The sequence below is a fragment of the Maylandia zebra genome, linkage group LG7 (genome assembly GCF_041146795.1).
Source record: "Maylandia zebra isolate NMK-2024a linkage group LG7, Mzebra_GT3a, whole genome shotgun sequence".
NCBI lineage: Eukaryota > Metazoa > Chordata > Actinopteri > Cichliformes > Cichlidae > Maylandia > Maylandia zebra.
In genome coordinates, this window is record NC_135173.1 from 34,242,827 (window position 1) to 34,261,955 (window position 19,129).

The 19,129-nt window shown below is 40.8% G+C and overlaps 1 protein-coding gene across 10 annotated transcripts in view; it reads left to right on the plus strand.

Moving 5' to 3' along the window:
* The window catches only part of tcf4 (transcription factor 4), a 258,359-nt gene extending 249,591 nt beyond the window's left edge, over positions 1 to 8,768 (plus strand). For all 10 annotated transcript variants that reach the window (XM_076886279.1, XM_076886280.1, XM_076886277.1 and 7 more), the window contains one exon: positions 1,832 to 8,768. In XM_076886279.1, coding sequence (XP_076742394.1) covers positions 1,832 to 1,880 — 49 coding nt within the window. In that variant the 3' untranslated portion in view covers positions 1,881 to 8,768. The remainder of the gene's footprint in view (positions 1 to 1,831) is intronic.
* Positions 8,769 to 19,129: the final 10,361 nt, after the last annotated feature.

Here is a 19,129-nt window from a genome sequence, read left to right on the forward strand (position 1 = left end):
GATGGCAAAAAGCAGAATTGTTGTTTAAAAGGTTACAACTTACACAGACAGCATGTGAATCAAATCTCCCATTATTTGACTGAATTTGAAGAACAGAGCATATTTAGGCTGACTAAAAACAGAAGCCAAGCACATGAGAGAGTTTCTGTCTGGTCTGGGTACACATTAACAACAGATTGGCAGTAAGTGCGATTTTTAATGTGTGATTGTGTGTTTGTCACTGTTTTTGAATTGGACTTGTGTCGTACAGTCACATTGCTTTTGTGTTTGCATGTTTTAATGTGTAAGTGAGCTTCTTTACTGAAGTTCTGTAGCCTTGAAGTAGTAAAGGTGTTTGATGAGGAGGAGGCGTCACCTAAGACAAAACCACAGTTTCTCTACAAAGAATTTGCAGTGAAGGAAATAAAATAACACCTTCACTGAATTATTTATACACTTCACCTTCTTAGCACAATCATGACTCTGGTAACTTTAAGTGGGATGAACCAGATGCACCAAAACATTTATGTGTATTATTGTCAGTGTATAGTATCTATCATTGAATATAGTAGGCTAAGAATACTTGCATGAATATATTAAACTCTGACTTCCTCCTTGTTTTACATTTCTGATCATTAACTATGAGTTGAGCTCCTTTGGCCTCTGTTTATTCCCAGTAAACTTTCCAATAAACTATGTAAAGAAAATGTATAATAACGTATTTATGAACTGGAAACTTGTTTCTATTAATTAAACTCTGACATCCAGAAGTCAGTGAATGAATTCTATAAAAATTCCCCTCTTTGAGGGACATCTGTAAGTTTTCAAACATTTGTTGCTGCTCGGCAATAACTAAGAGCCTTGGACATTGGACTTGCTATTGTCATTCAGATTCAGATAGGCTCAGGGAAAAATGCACAAAAGCTATCTGGCAAAAAGCTTTTCCCACAGAATCAAATACTGCTGTTCTCTCCAATATTGCTACCACTGCAAGATTATGCACATTGTTTCCATTAGCACCTGTGCCTTGAAGCGGCAGTTGCCTTTAAAAGAGTGATCTGAGAGGTCTGCAGTAGGAGGTTTGATAGGAGGTGGATAAATTTCTCAGTCAGGAGGATAAAGTTCACATTTTATGCACATTCATTTCCGTTTGAACTGCTTTTTACTTTCGCTTACTTCTTAGTAGATACCAAAATTACCTGGTTAGAGCATTAACCCTTCGTACTGAAAGACTGCACTTTGCCATTGGGCTTAATGCCACGTGGCTATCGTGGCTCAAGAGTTGGCAGTTCGTCTTTTAATGAAGGTTGCCGGTTTGAGCCCTGGCTCGGACAGTCTCAGTCGTTGTGTCCTTGGGCAAGACACTTCACACGTTGCCTACTGGTGGTGGTCAGAGGACCCGGTGGCGCCAGTGTCCGGCAGCCTTGCCTCTGTCAGAAGTGCCCCGGGGCAGCTGTGGCTACAATGTAGCTTGGCATCACCAGTGTGTGAATGACTGAATGTAGTGTAAAGCGCTTTGGGGTCCTTAGGGATTAAGTTAAGCGCTATACAAATACAAGTCATTTACCATTTAATAACACACAGTATGTGTTGGAAGTCATCCCAGTCTCACTAGTACCATCAGTTTGTTGAATCACGGTACTTGCACCTGATTCATAGCTTTAAGGTTGCAGCAGCTTTGACAAAACTGCAATATTTGACATCCTGGGAATAAAAATTTCTAGGTGGTTCAGAATGAATCATATTAGTCATAATCATCAAAATATGTACTTTTACTAAAAGTAGTATTCTCTGGTCTTTCCGATATCAGTATCGGCTTATTTGTCTGTTTTTTCCTTCATTGTCTCTCCAGGTCCAAGGTGCCAGAGTTCATCAAGATGATGAGTGACCACTTCCTCTGAAGGCATTTCCATGACAACCTGGCAATCAATCAAAACTGTTGTTGCTTCAGCCTGACCAATCAGTTTCTCTGGAACCCTAACCTGACCAATCAGATCAGCCTTTTTCTCTCCTCTCGTCTGTCGTCTCTGACCCTCCTCTTTGTCATCGTCTCCTTCTTCTATCAAGAACACAAACTGCAGAGTCACGTTAGTTGCTTTCGTCACTTTGCATCTCCAGCTGAAGTGAACTGAATGCTTCTTTGCGGAGACCTAAAAAATGCCGCTGTGACATGGCTGCTATGAAGCGGCAGCTTTTGACACAAAGTGACAGCAATGGACAAGTCTTTGGAATCACACCATCGAAGAAACTTCTTCTTGTGCTACATGTTTTATCAGCATTCCCAGTTTTAAAGAACAAAAGGGTTCTATATAAATATATATAGTATATATATATATATATAATTATATATATATATATATATGAGAAAAGGAAAAAATAATAAAAAATTTATACTGCACGCGGGCAGTGAGGAGGGAAGGGGTTGGGGAGGGATGTTCAGAATGACACAAAACATATCACAAAGTGTTTAAAGAGATTTTTTGTAACAAAAGCAACATTGCGCAGCTGTTGTTGAATGCAGCTCCAGCGCATCTCTGACTGAATGGCAATCTAACGCCACACTGTGGATGAAGCTGTGCCTGATCTCCTCTTGGATGCAAACCAGTCAGATAGATACACACGGAGAAACAAAGGAAACAAAACTAAGAAATGAACACAGGCTGCATACTCAGACACAAACAGTAAGCAAATTTCCAACTATAAATCAAAATGAAGAAAACATTAGGGCACCAAATGTGTTGCAATCATGCAGCTTTTCAGAGGTGCTTGAATTGCTGACTGATTTGAATGAAAACTTTTGCCAATGCTTGACTATCAGAGGCATCTAGAAAGAAGCAGGGCCAACAAGAAGTTACGACTTCTTCCCTTTCTAATGCATTCCCTTACAAAGTGCAAACATTTGCATTGTCAGTGTAAAAGAACCTGAACATTAGTGCTCCTTGCTGGTGCACACATTGAGTTTTTGGAGACTGTAAACTCGTGTAAAGTTATTGTGTGAACACAAATCCAAAAGCCAGGATATTTATACCCAAATGACCCGTGTGTATCTACTGGGAGGAAGAGAGTTCTTAAGGGGATCAATCACTGAATCAGTCAATCAGCGAGTGACTCCAGAGGGACTGGGGAATATTGACGAATTACAATGGATAGACAGAAAAGCAAAATGATGCAGAAATAGGAAAACTGTACTGTTAAATGTGGCAGGAAGGAAAGGCTTTCATGGCATCCTCGTTTTAGATTGTTGTTGTGGGTTCAATTTACAGAAAGAGCTGTAGAGCAAACATTCTGAATCAGTCTTTTGTCAGCTATCCAATGACAAAGTTTGAGAGTGGAATCCAGACTGTTACTGAAATCTAAGGATTGCTGAACAGATGGTTGAGGGGACGGACAGATGACAGGAAAGATTTTTCAATTGACGAAGTGGTTTAGAGCTGGCCTGATCACTGGAGTGAATTCTATTCCATGATTAGCACATTCCCTGAAGGCCTGAACTCTGAGAGTTGGTATGAAGGGGATTAAAAGCTAGAGGGAGAGAAAAGGAAAAGCAGAGAATCCACTGGTTTCAATGACTAATGACGCTGCAGGGGAAGTAAGGGAACAGTCATCAGGGCAAGGGGTGTATAATTCTTTTCAAGGGTGCAAGCAGCAGTTGTGAAACCATTCCCGTGTTTGAGTCATTTGATTCCCTCATTTCCTGATTGATCTTAGCCCTAAATATCTAACCCAGCCTCCAAATTCAGAGAGCTTGAGTAGGGGGGACTTTCCAATTGACACTTGCTGGCTGGGAACAACTCTGTGGCCTTGTGTGCATTTTGACCTTTCGTCCATAGGCAAAAGTAGTTTTCACAACTTACCTTTTCCTATAAGGATAAAGACGTTAAGAAACTATTTGCAGTGCTGATGTGGCGGATAGGGAAAGCAGAGGTTTTGTGGCTTGTGACGTTAGTGCTTCCAATTGGTGTTTAGGGGTAGCCTGTTGGTTTGGCATGCATTTGACAGTGCTTCAGTTGTGGATGCTATCTTTTAAACAGTGTGGATGGGGTTGGGGGAGGGAGGAGGGGATGACAATGAAAAATTGAGCTGTTTTGCCAGACTTGGTGTTACATTGATGACTGCCAGCATTTTGAATAGCTTTTAGATTAGATCAGGAGGCCTGTTTGAAACAATGACCACCCAGATTCCCTGACTGGACCGGGGAAAACTGCACACCGAAGTAGCAGTTTTAGCACCTGGTCATGTTCCAACACAACAACTCTGTCACAGCACAGTTGGTGCTTCTGCACCAGAGAAACAAATATGGGCCGACTCTGGCTTATATCTGCAACTACCAGAATGAGGAAGGTTTCAGGTTTTACCGGTTTTGTCTTTAGCATTAGCTACAATTAGCTGCACTTAACAGCTATGAACCTGTTAAGTGCAGCTAATTGCTGCTAATTCCAGTTTGAAAGTCCAACCAATAATATGTTACTTTACTCTGTACTCAAAGTGTGTTCAGTTCTATGCCATGTTTCTTGATTTGATAGTCGTAGATGAGAAAAGGAACAGGAACAGGAAAAATCCTGATGTCGAAGGTTATGACCACCTAAGTGAGAATTGGAATTAGTAGATAAATCAAAGCTACTGAGAATATCTGCAAGAATTGTGGTGCAAGTCTGGAAGTCCCCCTTCACACCAGTTTGAACCACGGTTTGAACCCCTCTAAGTCCAGGCCTATGTTTAATCCCCAGTCCCAGTGCTCTGCTGACCCTAGCCTTATGAGCCCTGAACTAGAGTCTATAGCCCCTCTTCCCAGCCTCTTGCCCCACTTAAGCGGTCCCACAGATGCAATTTGAACATTCACACTTCTACCAATGTGCCTTTTTAGAGTTCATATCATTCGAGTTGCCAGAGGAGGACATTTACCTGGTCTTTTAATAGGATGCAAGCTTAGGGAAACCTGTTCTTAGTCGTTAGGTTCTATGCAGTCAGGTTTTTTACCAGACCTGGGAATTTAAAAAAAGCTAAAAAGGAAAAAAAAAAAGTATTTTTTTGGATAAAAAAAAAAAAACCTAAACTGTATTTAATGTACTGTACGCTTATATGTAAGTAGACAGCGTGTTCTGGCTTCAAGCCAATGGGACAGATGCTTGATTTAGCAAGACTACCCCCCATCCCAGTCCTCCCCATCCCCCAAAGTCCTCTATAACTCCAGCCCCACTTTCCTGTTCCGAGCCCCAACCCTGTTTCCATGGTGAACAACGCGTCTCTTCTTGTATTATAGCTTATCAGCTTTTTATCAATATTTGATCGGCTTGTCCATGAGCCAATGTAGTCTTCAGTACAAAGTGTGTGGTTGTATGTTGTTAAACTAATTTTCTTTTTTGTTCCCCCTCCCTCTCTCTTTCTCTCTCTTGCTCTCTTTTATAAGAAGAATCTTTTCTCTTATTACTTTTTTTTGTCTGTTCTGGTTTACATGTCTATTACAGAAAATGTAAAAAACAACAAAAAAAAAGACAAACACAAAAAAACACAATTCGCTATCTGGCAGCATTGTTAACTGTCGGTGGTCATTTTGACGTGGTTAAAATTCTACCCAATCAACAGGAAGGCACGGAAACTGGAAAAGAATCTATTTGAATAAATCAATCTATATATAAATGTACAAAAAATATATACAATATATAACGAGGGTGCCGTTTTCTGTTATTTTTTTAATTTTCCGTTGCAAAGGGAGTGTTTGCTTGGCAAGGAGTTCTTTTCTCAAAGACTGAACTGGCGGAAGTTGGCGAGGCCCCTCAGTGTTATAAATTTTCAACTGACTTCGTTGTATTCTCCGTTGTTGCCACCCTCTGACTAGTACGGCACCCTGCGCAGGACAAAATGGGACCGGAGTTCCATCAGCTCCATTCACTGCTATCTATCCAAGGCAACAACAACACACAGACATTTGTAAATTGTATGCAACAAAATGGCAAACTTTACCATTATTTTGAAATTGTGTATGTAAAAGTTATATTTTTACATGTAGACTGTTGTTATTTTGTGTTTTAGAAATATGTTGTATTGGTTTTTTTCTTTTGTTAAAAGATGAAAAAGTAAAATTCAGTGTGTGTTGAAAAAATGTGTCACATTGAAAATGTAGTGAGGTCAAAAGTTCAGAAATCAGTTTTTTTTTATTATTTTTCAATATTATGTTTATATCTGTGGGGGGCATTTTTGAGGGTTAGAGGGAGGAATCAGAAATCATGAAAGGGATATGACATTAATTCTCCATGCCTCATGACATTACATTTTTAATTGTATTTTTTCGCAGAGATGTGTGTAAATAGCCATCAGCCATCATTTTCTGTGGGGTGAAGATTTGCCAGTGAGACACGATGATCATGATGATGAACTTGTTTTGACTTTTCAGTGCGGTCGTATTCGTCCGGTTACAGTAGCCAGGTGCCAAGTTTTTGTTTCGATCAGTGGTGCTCTGTACTGTTTGTGGTTTTGGTTGGCAACAAGTGTAACTCAAACTGTCGTCTCCGCTTGCACCAAGCATCACTTGTATTAGAGCCAACGTTAGTCATTTATTTTGCGCGATTTAAGGAATTTTTTAAAAATTTCTTAAAAAATAAAAATTCTAATTTTTGCAATAACAAAAGAATTGAAAATCTGAAACAAGCGATGATGAAATCTTGACTGAGGTACCCAAAGAGTGTTTACAAATGCACTGATTTTGTCGCCAGGTTGCGAGCCAGCTCTGACTGCTGTGCATTTATTTTCCTTATGATGGCATATAAATGTGGATGGAAAAAAAAAGATCCTCAACACCTGATTCAAGATTAACGGGAACATTTTGTTTAGAGATTGGAGCTTTGCTAAAGCTCCGGTTACACGGGGCTAAAGACTGGCTGGCAATTCCCTGGCAACCACAGATCACTAAGAAAAAATGTGTATTCCCCAACCAGTTGAGAGTGGTTGCTCAAGAGTTCTTGCATTTGCTAGGGAAAACTGGTTGCAAAGAGCTTTATGGTGTTGCACTGAAAACCTTGTAGTTGCGTTGGTTGCTAGCAGATTACAGTGATAGTTGTAGTTTACATGATCCACGATGTGGACTCACCAGCTACTTGCCCAATGGTAGTAAAACTGTGGAAAGTGCAATGCAAACAACAGCTATGTGAATTTATAGTCAAAGTTGAGCATTTTGGAAACATAATGTTGGCTGCAGAGGTTAAGCATAACTTTTGCAAGTTTCACTATGATTTGTTCACATCATCCATGCAAATTGCAGACAACCATGACAATCTATTCAGGTCAGTTGAATTTTATTTATATTGCACCAAATCACAACAACAGTTGAGTCAAGGCACTGTGGCGACTGAAGCAATCATAAGGAGTTTTTTTTGTACAGCGCCCTCTTTGCGATCAATTGTAATTAACAGCTGTCAGCAACCACTTTGCTTATTGACCAGAGGTTGCCAGGTTGCCAACCGGACTTTGAGGCCAGTGTGACTGAGGCCTAATATAAAGAAGCAGGTCATCAGCAAATAATTGTATCAGCTATTTCCCCAAAAAGAACTCAGATGATGTGCAAGGCAGTTTCAGTCATTTGTTTCTAGTGTTTGCCATTGAAATTGAGCTTTTTGTCAGCAGGAAAAGCTACTCAGATTTGGACCTAGGTTAAACACAAGGATTGAATCTGTCAGTGCAAGTGCTACATGTATTTTTTAAGTAATGTTATTTTTGCGATGCTTCATTTCATATTTTCTCTTTGTTGTATAATCAAGTCATCTCCAGAATTACAGTACCTTCATTTTTTGTTACCCCTGGTGTTCTTATTAGCCAAAATGTTAACATTTTTGTTTCTTTTTCCTCCTTGTTGTACATACACACCTCATTTCTTTTTCAGTGACTGTGCCATGAGCTTTGTAATCTGTTACTCTGTACCAGTTTTACTGCAATAATGAGTTGAATTCAAAATGGCCACTCCTGTCCTTTGTTTTTCCAGGAAACTTTTTTCTATTTTCTCACAACTCTAAGGCTAAGCGAGCATTTGGGTATATTCCACAGATGAGCACTTGCCAAGATCAGTAGCACAATAACTTTGGTATATTTATATCATAGAAAAAAGCAGTTTCAAAAGAATTTTAAAAAAATATACTCAACATTTTTCCAGACAACTTCCTGCATAACTTATCATAAATGAAAATAGCAAATGAACAATCAGTTTTTCCACTGCCAGAAAGAGTATGTTTATAATTCCTCACAATATTTATGATAATTTCTTTATGCTGTCTTATCAGTTTCATATACATAAATCAGTGCAGTTGTCTTACTAAAACCACACTAGTATTTTAGCTGGTTGTGTTGTGCTGATGAAGGCACATAAAGGTTATTTCACATTTCAATAGGGCCTATATGAAGAAAAAGAGCGCACAGCCAAGAGATTTTCTAATTTCTGAGACAATCTGAAGTAAATCTGTTTCAGACAGCGATAGTTTAGTGTTCAGTGCTATGAGAAGAAAATCAAAAGATTTCTGTCAATTCCAGATTATTTGCTCATAGTTGAAATCACTGATGTTAAGTGCCAACTAACCATTCCTAGCACACATTTTCACACACATCCAGTAAGAAGATGGTTATCGGTTTTATCCTTGTGCATCCAAAGTGTTACCAGGTGTATGATAGTTATTGTATTTGTACAATAAGTTAGCTCTTTGTACAATGTACAATCAATAATTCTAAAAACCCCTAAATGTATGATCATTTTGATGTCATAGTGTCATCATCTTTTTTTCCATAAGAGTAAAATGTTGCAGAACTAATTTGGAAACAGTCTGATTATTTATCTCCAGCAGTCATCACTCAAAGCTTTTTCGTATGTCACAAGTTACTTTTGTTGAACACAGCTGTCCTCAAGTTGTATTCGATAAGGTTTATGGTACAAAATGACCTATTTGCTTATGTGCCAGGATGCTGAGTGTGTCCTGCAACCTAAAAAAAGCAATCCAGTGCATTTGTTACCGTGAATAATGAACTACAGCTTTAAACATCTTTTAATTCATAGACACTCAAATTACATTTTGGGGGTTTTAATGTATGGAAGTTACCCTCTGAAATAAAGTAACTGTGTAGTGTTAAAATTATTCATACCTACGGAGTTTTGGCTACAGAAAAACCTTTTAACCTAGCTTAGCATAAAGAATAGAGTAGCACCATCAAAACTTACACCTTCTACCATTTTAAAGTTAGCTAGCTATCTGGTTACAATTACAGCTGAGTCAGCCAGTGTTTGCTGATAGCAGTCATGACCTTGCTGAAACCTGATGACCTCACTAAACGGACAGGACTTTTGACAAGCTGGATACAAGCAGTAGCTGCAGGTCAACAAACAGCTCTTAATGCTAACTACTGCGGAAACCACAATGTCCTAATTTAACATTCCTATTGCTACACCTGCCTAATAAACACAACACAACCCAATGCTGAAGACATAATGAACATTATATCTGGGTGTCAGATAGTGCCATATATTTACCACCAGGCATGTGGAGAAATGTTTATTTGGGTGAAATATGCATTTAGAAAGAGCTTGGAGTGAACTCAGACCACACTTATATTTGCAATTCTCCACCAAGCACATCTGTAACCAGAAGGTCGCCGGTTCGATCCCCGGGCTCTCTGTCCTGGTTGTTGTGTCCTTGGGCAAGACACTTTACCCTACCGCCTACTGGTGTTGGCCAGAGGGGCCGATGGCGCGATATGGCAGCCTCGCTTCTGTCAGTCTGCCCCAGGGCAGCTGTAGCTACAACTGTAGCTGCCTCCACCAGTGTGTGAATGAATAGTGGCATTGTAAAGCGCTTTGGGTGCCTTGGAAAGCGCTATATAAATCCAAGCCATTATTATTATTACAACCAACATCTTTCAAAAGGTGAACCCTTATTTCAAACTTTTCTATAAACATTATCTGTTTACAGGTTGTGTCTCTACCACTCGGTGAGCAGTTGCCAAGTGTGTACAGGCTAGTCAGCCTTTTCAAAGCAAACTAAAGGTGACCGTGGCAATCTGCTAGTGACCAAAGCAACCACAAGTGAGCCTGTCAGCAACCACTGGCCAACAAATTTTCCCTTTCAAGCTGAGGTTCCGATGCAGTCACGGTCTTGTATTTCGGCCTGGGTGAAATCTAAGGAATAATTTAAGGGTCTGAAACCAAGATATACTTTTTGGACCCAAAACACAGATTTAATGTATCATGGAACATATATTATAAATATCATGGAACTGTTTATGTGACACACAGTATGCTTTGCTTTGTAGTTTTCAGCAGTACAAACAAGCACATACAATGTTTCACATTCACCTTCTCACTCAGTAGATCATGTTTTTCAGTATTACAATAAGTAAAGTAAACTTACAAGTAAACGTATGTTTTTTCTTGCTGTACTTCAGTGACGAGGCAGAGAAGATAAACTAAATTCATAAAGCATAATTGCCCTTTTGCCAGTGCTTGGGCTTTTTTCACAGCATCTTTTCTCTTTTTCTCTCAAGCAGATGAAGCACATCCTGTAATAGAGGTAAACTTTAAGCTAAATTATTTATAAATTGGAATATATTTCTGGAGGGGCAAATCTTTTATACCTAAAAAAGTGAAAAGTAAATGTTCTCAAGCCAATTATTGAAAAAGTTTACATCATCCATTCAAGTGTAAGGAAGGTTTTACTGAAATAGGTTTCTTTTTTTTGAACATTTGACGTTAGTGACAACGGTGAGATATCGCCTTTCACAGCAAGAAACAAAAATTTAAAAAACATAAAAACACAGCAGTCACGTTCCTTCCTGCAAGACAAAGAAATGCAAGAGGTAAGAGTCTGTCTTTGATTGCACTTTCTGGTGTTTCCTTCATCTTTTCTTGTCTGCTTATTTGCTCTTGATGTTGTTACACTTGCTGTGCATGTTGTTGTTATTCCAGATCAGTGGAAATATTGGGGAATAGGTTTTGATGTCTGTGCTGAGGGTTTTATTCTCCTTCATGCAAGCCTGACAGTCCTGCCTGCTGGTTCTCATCTTATAATGATTCAATGAGGCTCATGTTCACGACCGTTCTGTAGCAATAAATGTGCAATTTTGATAACACGGTGCTTTCAAAGCTTTGCTTTTTTTCTTCATAGTTTGGAAGCCGTATGACATGCAGCTGATAGCTCCTATATGTTAAACAAGCCATCGTACATTTGTACATACAAATATACTACTTTGCTTCTCTTCCACAGTTACCTGTAGTCTAGTATACTAGTATACTGATATACAATGACAAACACTAGTTTCATATCAGTCACCCGTTCCTTCTATAGATATTTTGCTACTATGATAGCATTATTGTCACTATGACAGTATCTTTCCTTTTGATGAACATTTTAATGTGATTTTATATTTGTTGATTGCACAACATAAACTTAAATGAGCAAATCACTACAAATTATAATAAAATACTAGCACATAGAGTTCCCAGTGCTAATCTGTTATTTAAAGCTTATTTAAAAAATAATTTCCCCCAGGGATCAATAAAGTATTCTGATTCTGATTCTGATTTACTGTAATGAACAATTATGATTTGTTAATGTAAATCATAAAATATGATCCTGTAAAGAATAAAGCTTCTCCAGCCACTGTTTTCTTTCATGTGCAGCAAAGAGAAAAATAGAAAAATGCAGTAAAACAAAATGTTAAATTCTGCACTGTAATCCATAGTTACTGGAGAGAGGGTTGACACTGTTACTAACCAAAATACAGCTACAGCAGTCAGAGTTTAAAAGCCAAATAACTACAATAACCATCACAGCATAACTAAATTAACACAATGCTGTTAAAGACTTAAATTAATCATGTGTTACATTAAAGGTTGAGAAGGACTTTTGTTCATTTGGTTTGCACTTTTCCCCACCCAGGGCGTTACACTACCCGGGAGGAGGCCCTGTCTCAATGGCTAAAGACAAAAGTCTTTATGCACACTTGATACCACAGATTACATAAACGACATGACTGGCTGCATTGCTGCATGATGGACTGTGGTGTCTATACTGGCTATTTTTAGCCTGTTACTCAGTAAATTTTCCAGTCTAGAGATGAAAAACAGGGTTTGCACATGTACACACTGCTGCTCCTGAAACACATAAAATGCATTCCTCGTGTTCACTTTCACTCTTTTGGAATTTCTCTTTAATTCATTGTGTATGTGAAGACCCCACTTGACACTAACGCTTTAAGTTTCCAGCTTGTTTAAAAAGGCCTGGAGAGGTTCTCCATCACGTCAGTTTTAGAGGAGCCAGTTGCAAAGGTGCAGGGATTTCCTCCTGAGCTGATGATACTGATGATGCCTCAGCAATAACCTGCACTTTCAGCACCAGTCAGTGTGACGCTTTTGTTTTGACTCACTGAGGCGGTTTCATCTATTTGTGCCTACAAGCAACAGGTACTGACGTCAGTTTACCCGATGCTGCAGGGAAAGTTGTTTTGATATTAGTCAATATCCAATAAAAAAGTTTCATCAAGGAGAAGATCAGGAACAAAATGAAACATGACCAAAATTACACTAGTGAAATGTCTTTCATAACCAGCAGCATCTAGAGATGCAAAATGGCTCAAAACGTCTATTTTCTCAGTAAATCCACATATTTTGGTTAAATGATGTCTTCAGTGTTCCTCTATATGTGAAGGTTTTCATCTAAAGGTCAGAGCATATCTTTTTTTCTCCCAAATGTCTAGGAACTTCACCACGTTTAACATGTGCTCTGTGATTTGAAAATCATTACATTATGTCTTTATTTATATTTAACACAGTATCCCAACTATTATAGAATTATTTTTTTCTATAATTTTTCTATAGGAACACCCTCGGGTATTTATGGTTGCCTAAATGCTCTTGTTAGACTTTTCTCAACAGAAACAATAAGAAAGGGGGGGGGGGGGGGCATCTTAGTTGTCACTGGGTTTTGTGACCTCATACTTTACAGCATTCCCTGTGGAGGTGCAGCTATAGATTAGTCATTCAGGAATTGCCAAGAGTGACCTTTAGAATAGACTGTATTAATGTTGGAACTTGTTGCAACAGTAGGCTTGAGTACAAGGAAGGATTCACAGTTAAGATTACAGGAAATGCTGACTGATGAAGAGAAAGTCTGATTCCTACTTTGTATCTTACATGCCTATTGATTATTAAAAATGTAGAGTTGATAAATACCCTTGTTACTACGAATACTGGCTGTGAGTACACAAACAGATGGGGATCTGGGTAATACCACAAATGAAAGTACTGCTGTATCTCTTTGATTTTCACAAAGACATTGAGTCAGAATATAAATTTTCAGTGGAAAACACAGTCAGCAGAAACTCAGAGCAAATCATTTTCATGACCCTCGTCATTTACAATCACACTTACAACTTATTTTTGAAAAATAACAGTTTTGTTCTTCCATTGCACATAAGCCGTATTTTATCTCAGTCCTGAGTAATCTGTTTTCAAGTGACCTACCTAGTTAACAAAAAAGTAAAAAAAACTCAAAATCCCTCCACAGAGATGGTTGTTTATTGCAAACTGTGATATCTATACAAATCAATAAATACAGTGCTTTGAAATCTGGTCCTTTAAAATTTGTGATCTGGGGCCCCGGTCTGGATGGGCCTGGGCCCCCTTTCCCTGGCGGGTCGCGGAGTATGGGGGTGCCTACTGGGGTCAGCGGGGGAGCTGGCCCCAGGGAGGGGTCACCTGCCCCTCCCTTCCTTCCCTCCCCATCTCCAGCTGCCTCCCTCTTCCCGCTCCATCACAACCACCCACACATGCAGGACCTTGGAGTAGGGGTATGTCACCAGGGTGCAGAGGAGGCCACCCCCCCCCCCCCCCCCCCCCCGTCCCCTTCTGGCTGCCCCTGCCTCAATTTTATCCCACAACTTAGACATTCACATTACTCACACTCTCATTACACATACATATAGGATCTTGGGGGTGGGCACGATACACGGAATCCAAAGTACCATCAGGGTGTACACCTCACCCCTGGCGTCGTTGCCCACCTCTCAATGTTAAATACACGTAGTCATTGAGGGCCAGCAGGAGGGACCATGCGCTTACCTGCTGCTCTCTGGCAGGTAGCTCCATGCCCTCCTGGGTTTTAAATGCACCTTAGAACACACATGCATCAACACTACAATGAGCGGGTGGAGGGAGGTTTGGAGTCTTCTCTCACCCCCATTCTCTGCGACCTGCTGGAGCAGGGGGGCTAGGACTAGGAGGAGGAGTTGGCCGTTCGACTGCGGTCTGGAGTGTGGGGCCTCCCTGCTGCTGCGGAGTTGGGGCGGTCTGCCTCTCCCCACCGCAGGGAAAAGGGTAACACCACCTGGGTCTGGGTGCAGTTCCCCCCTCCAGGGGCAAGGGTACCTAGACCCGGTTTGTAGAGTACGCTTGGGGAGTGTGATCGTGTGTACAGCGTCTCTTTATGTCTGTCTCCACGTTGGTTGAGTGTGGAGTAAGTGCATATGAGAGCATGAGGGTGGGAATGGATGTTTGTATATGTGTGTGCCTGTATTTCTGTGTCTATATGTCAGGTTGGGTGTCAGGCGCCACCTCTCTGGGGACATCTCAGGCCCTCCAAGGTTTGGAGGCCTATCTCCCCCTACCACCACTTCCCCTGCCAGTGGCGGACTCCCTCAGACGTCGGTGTGTTGGTGGTTCTTTGTGTCCGGGGATGGGCGTCCAGTTACACACCGGCTCACTCCTTGGCGGCCGCTTATCGGGGCCTGGAGCCTGGGACTCGCTCGGGCCACTTCGGAGGTGGGGTGCCCCCGGCCTCTCGGCCTGGGGCTCGGTCACTCAGGCACGGCTGGCTGCCGGCGGAGCTCACGGGCGCGTCACTGCAACTCCCCCTGGCTTCTGCTCCGCAGCTGCTGAGTGAGCCCTCATCTGGGACTCTCCTCAGCTCTTTCTGGGACAGTGGTGCAGCTGCCCCTCTGTTGGTCTTCCTTGGTCTCTTGTGTTCTGGGGGCCTCTGGATGTCTGGAGTTTTGATCTCCTCCATACCTGCTTCATGACCTGGAGGACGGGGCTGTGGCCCCCCCACACCCTCTAGCAGATCATTACATGAAGGAACCTTTTAAAAAACAAAAAACAAGCGCGTCCATGCTCACAGGTGTACACACGGGTGATCACACCCACAAACTACACCCTTTTTGGCTCCTACCTCAAAGCACACTGTGTTCTGTTGATCTTATGTGCTGCACAATAATGTTTAATATTTAGTATTTACTGTCATATTCCCATATATCATTGTGATGCTGTTTATTCTATTACTCTTGTTCTCTTCTGCTTGTTTTCTTTTTTCTTTCTCAGCAGGTGACCCAGGTGATTGATATATGCATTTTTTTTCTTTTTTTCTTCTTTTTTTTCTTTTTCTGCTCATTCTGTTGGTTTTTGGTTTTTGCCCTTCTCCCCCGTCCCTCTTCTCAGCTGTTTCTCTTTCCCTCTTTCTTTCTCCCCTTCTTTCCCCCAGTCAAGTCTGTCCCGTATTCAGTAAGTGAAAATAAAATAAACAATAAAAGGTGAATCAAATGGACCATTATGGCAAGGCTGGGATGGTCAATTAAAAAAAAAAAAAAAAAAAAAAAAAAATTGTGATCCCCAGAGGATGAACCCTACTGACTTTGGTGATCTGTTGAGTTTGTATTCGATCTTCTGGTCCTATATCTATATTATTAATTCAAGAAATGATATAACACAACTACAACTTTATGAACTGACTCAGAATTTGATACAAGCATTCACAGTTTCCCTTGTTGATATTTTAATTATATTGATTAGCATGCATTTTTTCCTCTAGTGTTTCGCACATGGATAGTTTCACCAAGAAAAAAAACTGTAACAACTTTGATGTCATGGTCCTGGGTCGTTGACCCAGCGCTTTTAGTTTGTTATCATTTTCTAGTTCATTATGATGATTATTATTGTTTGAGTTCTATGTGTTATATTCAGTCTGCCTTTGAGTCTGCGTCTGTGTCTCTGTCTGTCTATGGTGTCACCCCGTCTGTTTGTGAAGCTGTCTGTTTAGTTCTGTGTCTTGTTTGGTTCCCCATGTTTGAGTTTCCTGCTTTATTGTGAAGGTCTCTGTCTGATGTGAGTGTGTTCAGTTTACATTTCCCCTGTCCCTTCAGCTCTGATTCCTCCCAGCCGTGTTGCCCTCCTGTCTCTCATCCCCTGATTACTGGTGTGTGTATTTAAGCCCTGTGTGTTCTCCTGCCTGTTGCTGGTTTGTCTGTGGTCCACGGTGTCCTGTCCCTCGTCTGTGGCTCTCTGCCTCTCACCCCATTCTGGTACCCTCTCAGGTTTGTCATTTAGCTTTCCCAGTTTAGGTCTTTAGTTTTGTCTTCCCTCTTGTCTGTTTTGCCATCTCCCCACTGTGTAAATAAAACATCACCAGCATTATCATCCACTGCCTGCGTTTTGGGTCCTTTCTCCCTTCATACCACACGGCTCGCCTCGGCAGTCGTGACATTTGATCTGCCAACTTTTTATATTTCGCCTTACTAAATCTTAGCTTGCATTCATACTAACTAATCGAGAATTGGGTAAACGTTGTCCCTTCATAACACTAATATACTACCATTATCATTGCAAGCATTATTATAAAACTATCACTGTAAGCAGCACTGCTAACATGCAAATCAAGTTGAACTTGTCACCTCAGTCACCTATGTCACCTCAGCATGTGTGTACTAGATGTTAGCACGCTAGCAAGTGCAGCCTCGCATTACCAACAGCATGGCTGACAATTAATCATGTTTGGTCATTCTGCCAACTTCTAGAGAATTAGCATGAATAAGCAACCAAATCAAGTCACTGCAGCAGTGTGAATTATCACTGTGTGAGTAAAGGTTGTCTCACAGGACGCTCCCCTGTGCAGGATGTTTTTGAACTGTAGACACACCCCAAAAAGGCGTGTGAGACAACACTGTGTACAAACCAGCTACTTGAGAGGATGATGAAATAAAAGCTAATTCAGTTTTCACTTTTATACGTTTATTTACGATTGGAAAATTATTAATTTTCTTTTTTGCTTTTTTAAAGGATGCAACAGCAGTGCAGTGGTTGCAATTGCTGCTTCAGACCAAATGAGTTCTTGGTCTGAGGCAAGAACTCCTGTGTGGAGTTTGGATGTTCTCGCTCTGCCTGCATGCGTTCTCTCCAGGTGAATGGTGGTGATGTCTTTTGTTGGCCCAGAATGGCAGCCTGATGTAAGTCACTTCTTGCCATATCTCCTCTCCTTGTCCGCAACTGGTCACAGCAGATAGCTATCCTTACCACTGTCACCAAGCACTTGTTCTTAAGGGTCATCTGATTGTTGGGATTTCCTCTGGTTTCTCTGTATTATTGTAGGGTATTTACAATATAAAGTACCTTGAGGCCACTGTTGTTGTGATTGCAGATCTGCTGGGATTTGCCCACACAACCGTCTCCATGTTTAACAGAAAATGGTCAGAAAAAGAGAAAATATCAAATGAGCAGCAGTTTTCTGGGTGAAAAGGCTTTGTTGATGCCAGAGGTCAGAGGAGAATGGTCAGACTGCATTGTGCTGGTAGGAAGGTGGTAGTGACTCAAATAATGACAACCAAGGTATGCACAACAGCATCTCTGAACACACTGCTTATAAAGACTTGAAGCAGATGGGTCACAGCAGCAGAAGACCACACTGGCCACCACTCATATCAGCTAAGGCTGCAATCCACACTGGCAGACCAAATTTGGTCAACAGGAGGTTGGTATGGTAGTGTCAAATTTTGGCATGAACAATCCATCCACCAGTATCAGGCTACTGATGGCTGATGGGTACTTCTAGCAGGATAATACTAGTGTCATAAAACTCAGATCATCTCAAACTGGTTGTTGTACATGACGATGAGTTCACAGTCACCATATTGTAGATGTGATTGAACGGGATATTCACATTATTGATGTGCAGCAGACAAATCTGCAGCAACTTTGTGATGTTATCATGTAAACACGGAGCAAATTCTAAATTAAATAAAGTGACCAGTAAGAGTATTCATTGTCGTTCTATGGTTGTCACAACAATTTTTGTTAAATAAAAGAACAAAAGGTGTGAATGCAGTGTTGCTCAGTTCCATTTGAATGCATGTGTACATGTGAACGTGTGTGGAGCCATAGTGTAAATTGCTGATGGGTGTGTTCCTGGCTCCAGCTAAGAGGAATGTGAGGTGTGGTTGCCAGCGTTGCCCAACACAAAGTAGCTCGGCGTTCAGTGGGACCTCTATGGCAACCACAGGCTGTTTAACCAACACTCAGTCGTCTCTTCTTTACAGGAGACTCTAGGTTTATGTGTAGGTGTGCCACAGTGTTTTCACACTGCAGGAAAATAATGTGATCTCTTGGAAAGACTTTACTCACTGTTCCTCACAGGCTGAGATCAAAGCTTAGATTTATGTGTTCAGATTTTATAGTGACTACGCAACCATTTCTTGCCAACAGGACATCCCCATTCAAAAAATATGCTGTGCTTATTCTTCCTCTTCTTTGATGTTTCAGCTTTGCTGTGCAGCATGGTGTGTAGGGTTTTTCAAATTCAGCCTTGGAAAGAGAAACTTCCAGTATATTTAAACAAAGACTGTATATAAAAGATGGGTGTAGCCACTATGATGTCACCTGTTGGTTTCTGGAATCTGTGTTTTGAATGCTTTGTTTGAGTGTTTTGGCCACTGCCATCTGTTGTGTGTTTGTGTGTGTGTGTGTGGCTGTAGTTCAAGAGGCAAAGAAAATCCTCTGCTAATTGGAAGGTTAGTGGTTCCTTGGCTGCTCTATTCTGCATAACCTTGGGCAAGATACTAACCCCAAGTTGTTCTCTGATGTGTCAATTGGAGTATGAATGTGTGTGAAAGTTAGATGGAAAGCACTCAAGCATAGAAACAAGTGTTTGTGTGAAGGGGGGAATGAGGCATGTTGTATAAAGTGCCTTGAGTGCTCATGCAGAGTAGAAAACCACTATATAGAAGCCAGTCCGTTTACTAATAGCATTTTTTGTCCAATATTTGAACAAAACTGTAACTGTACCAGCACCAACTTTCAACAACAAGGACATGTATACAGTGGTGAGGTGTGTGGTGGGATTACATCAGCTCTTCTTGTTTGCAG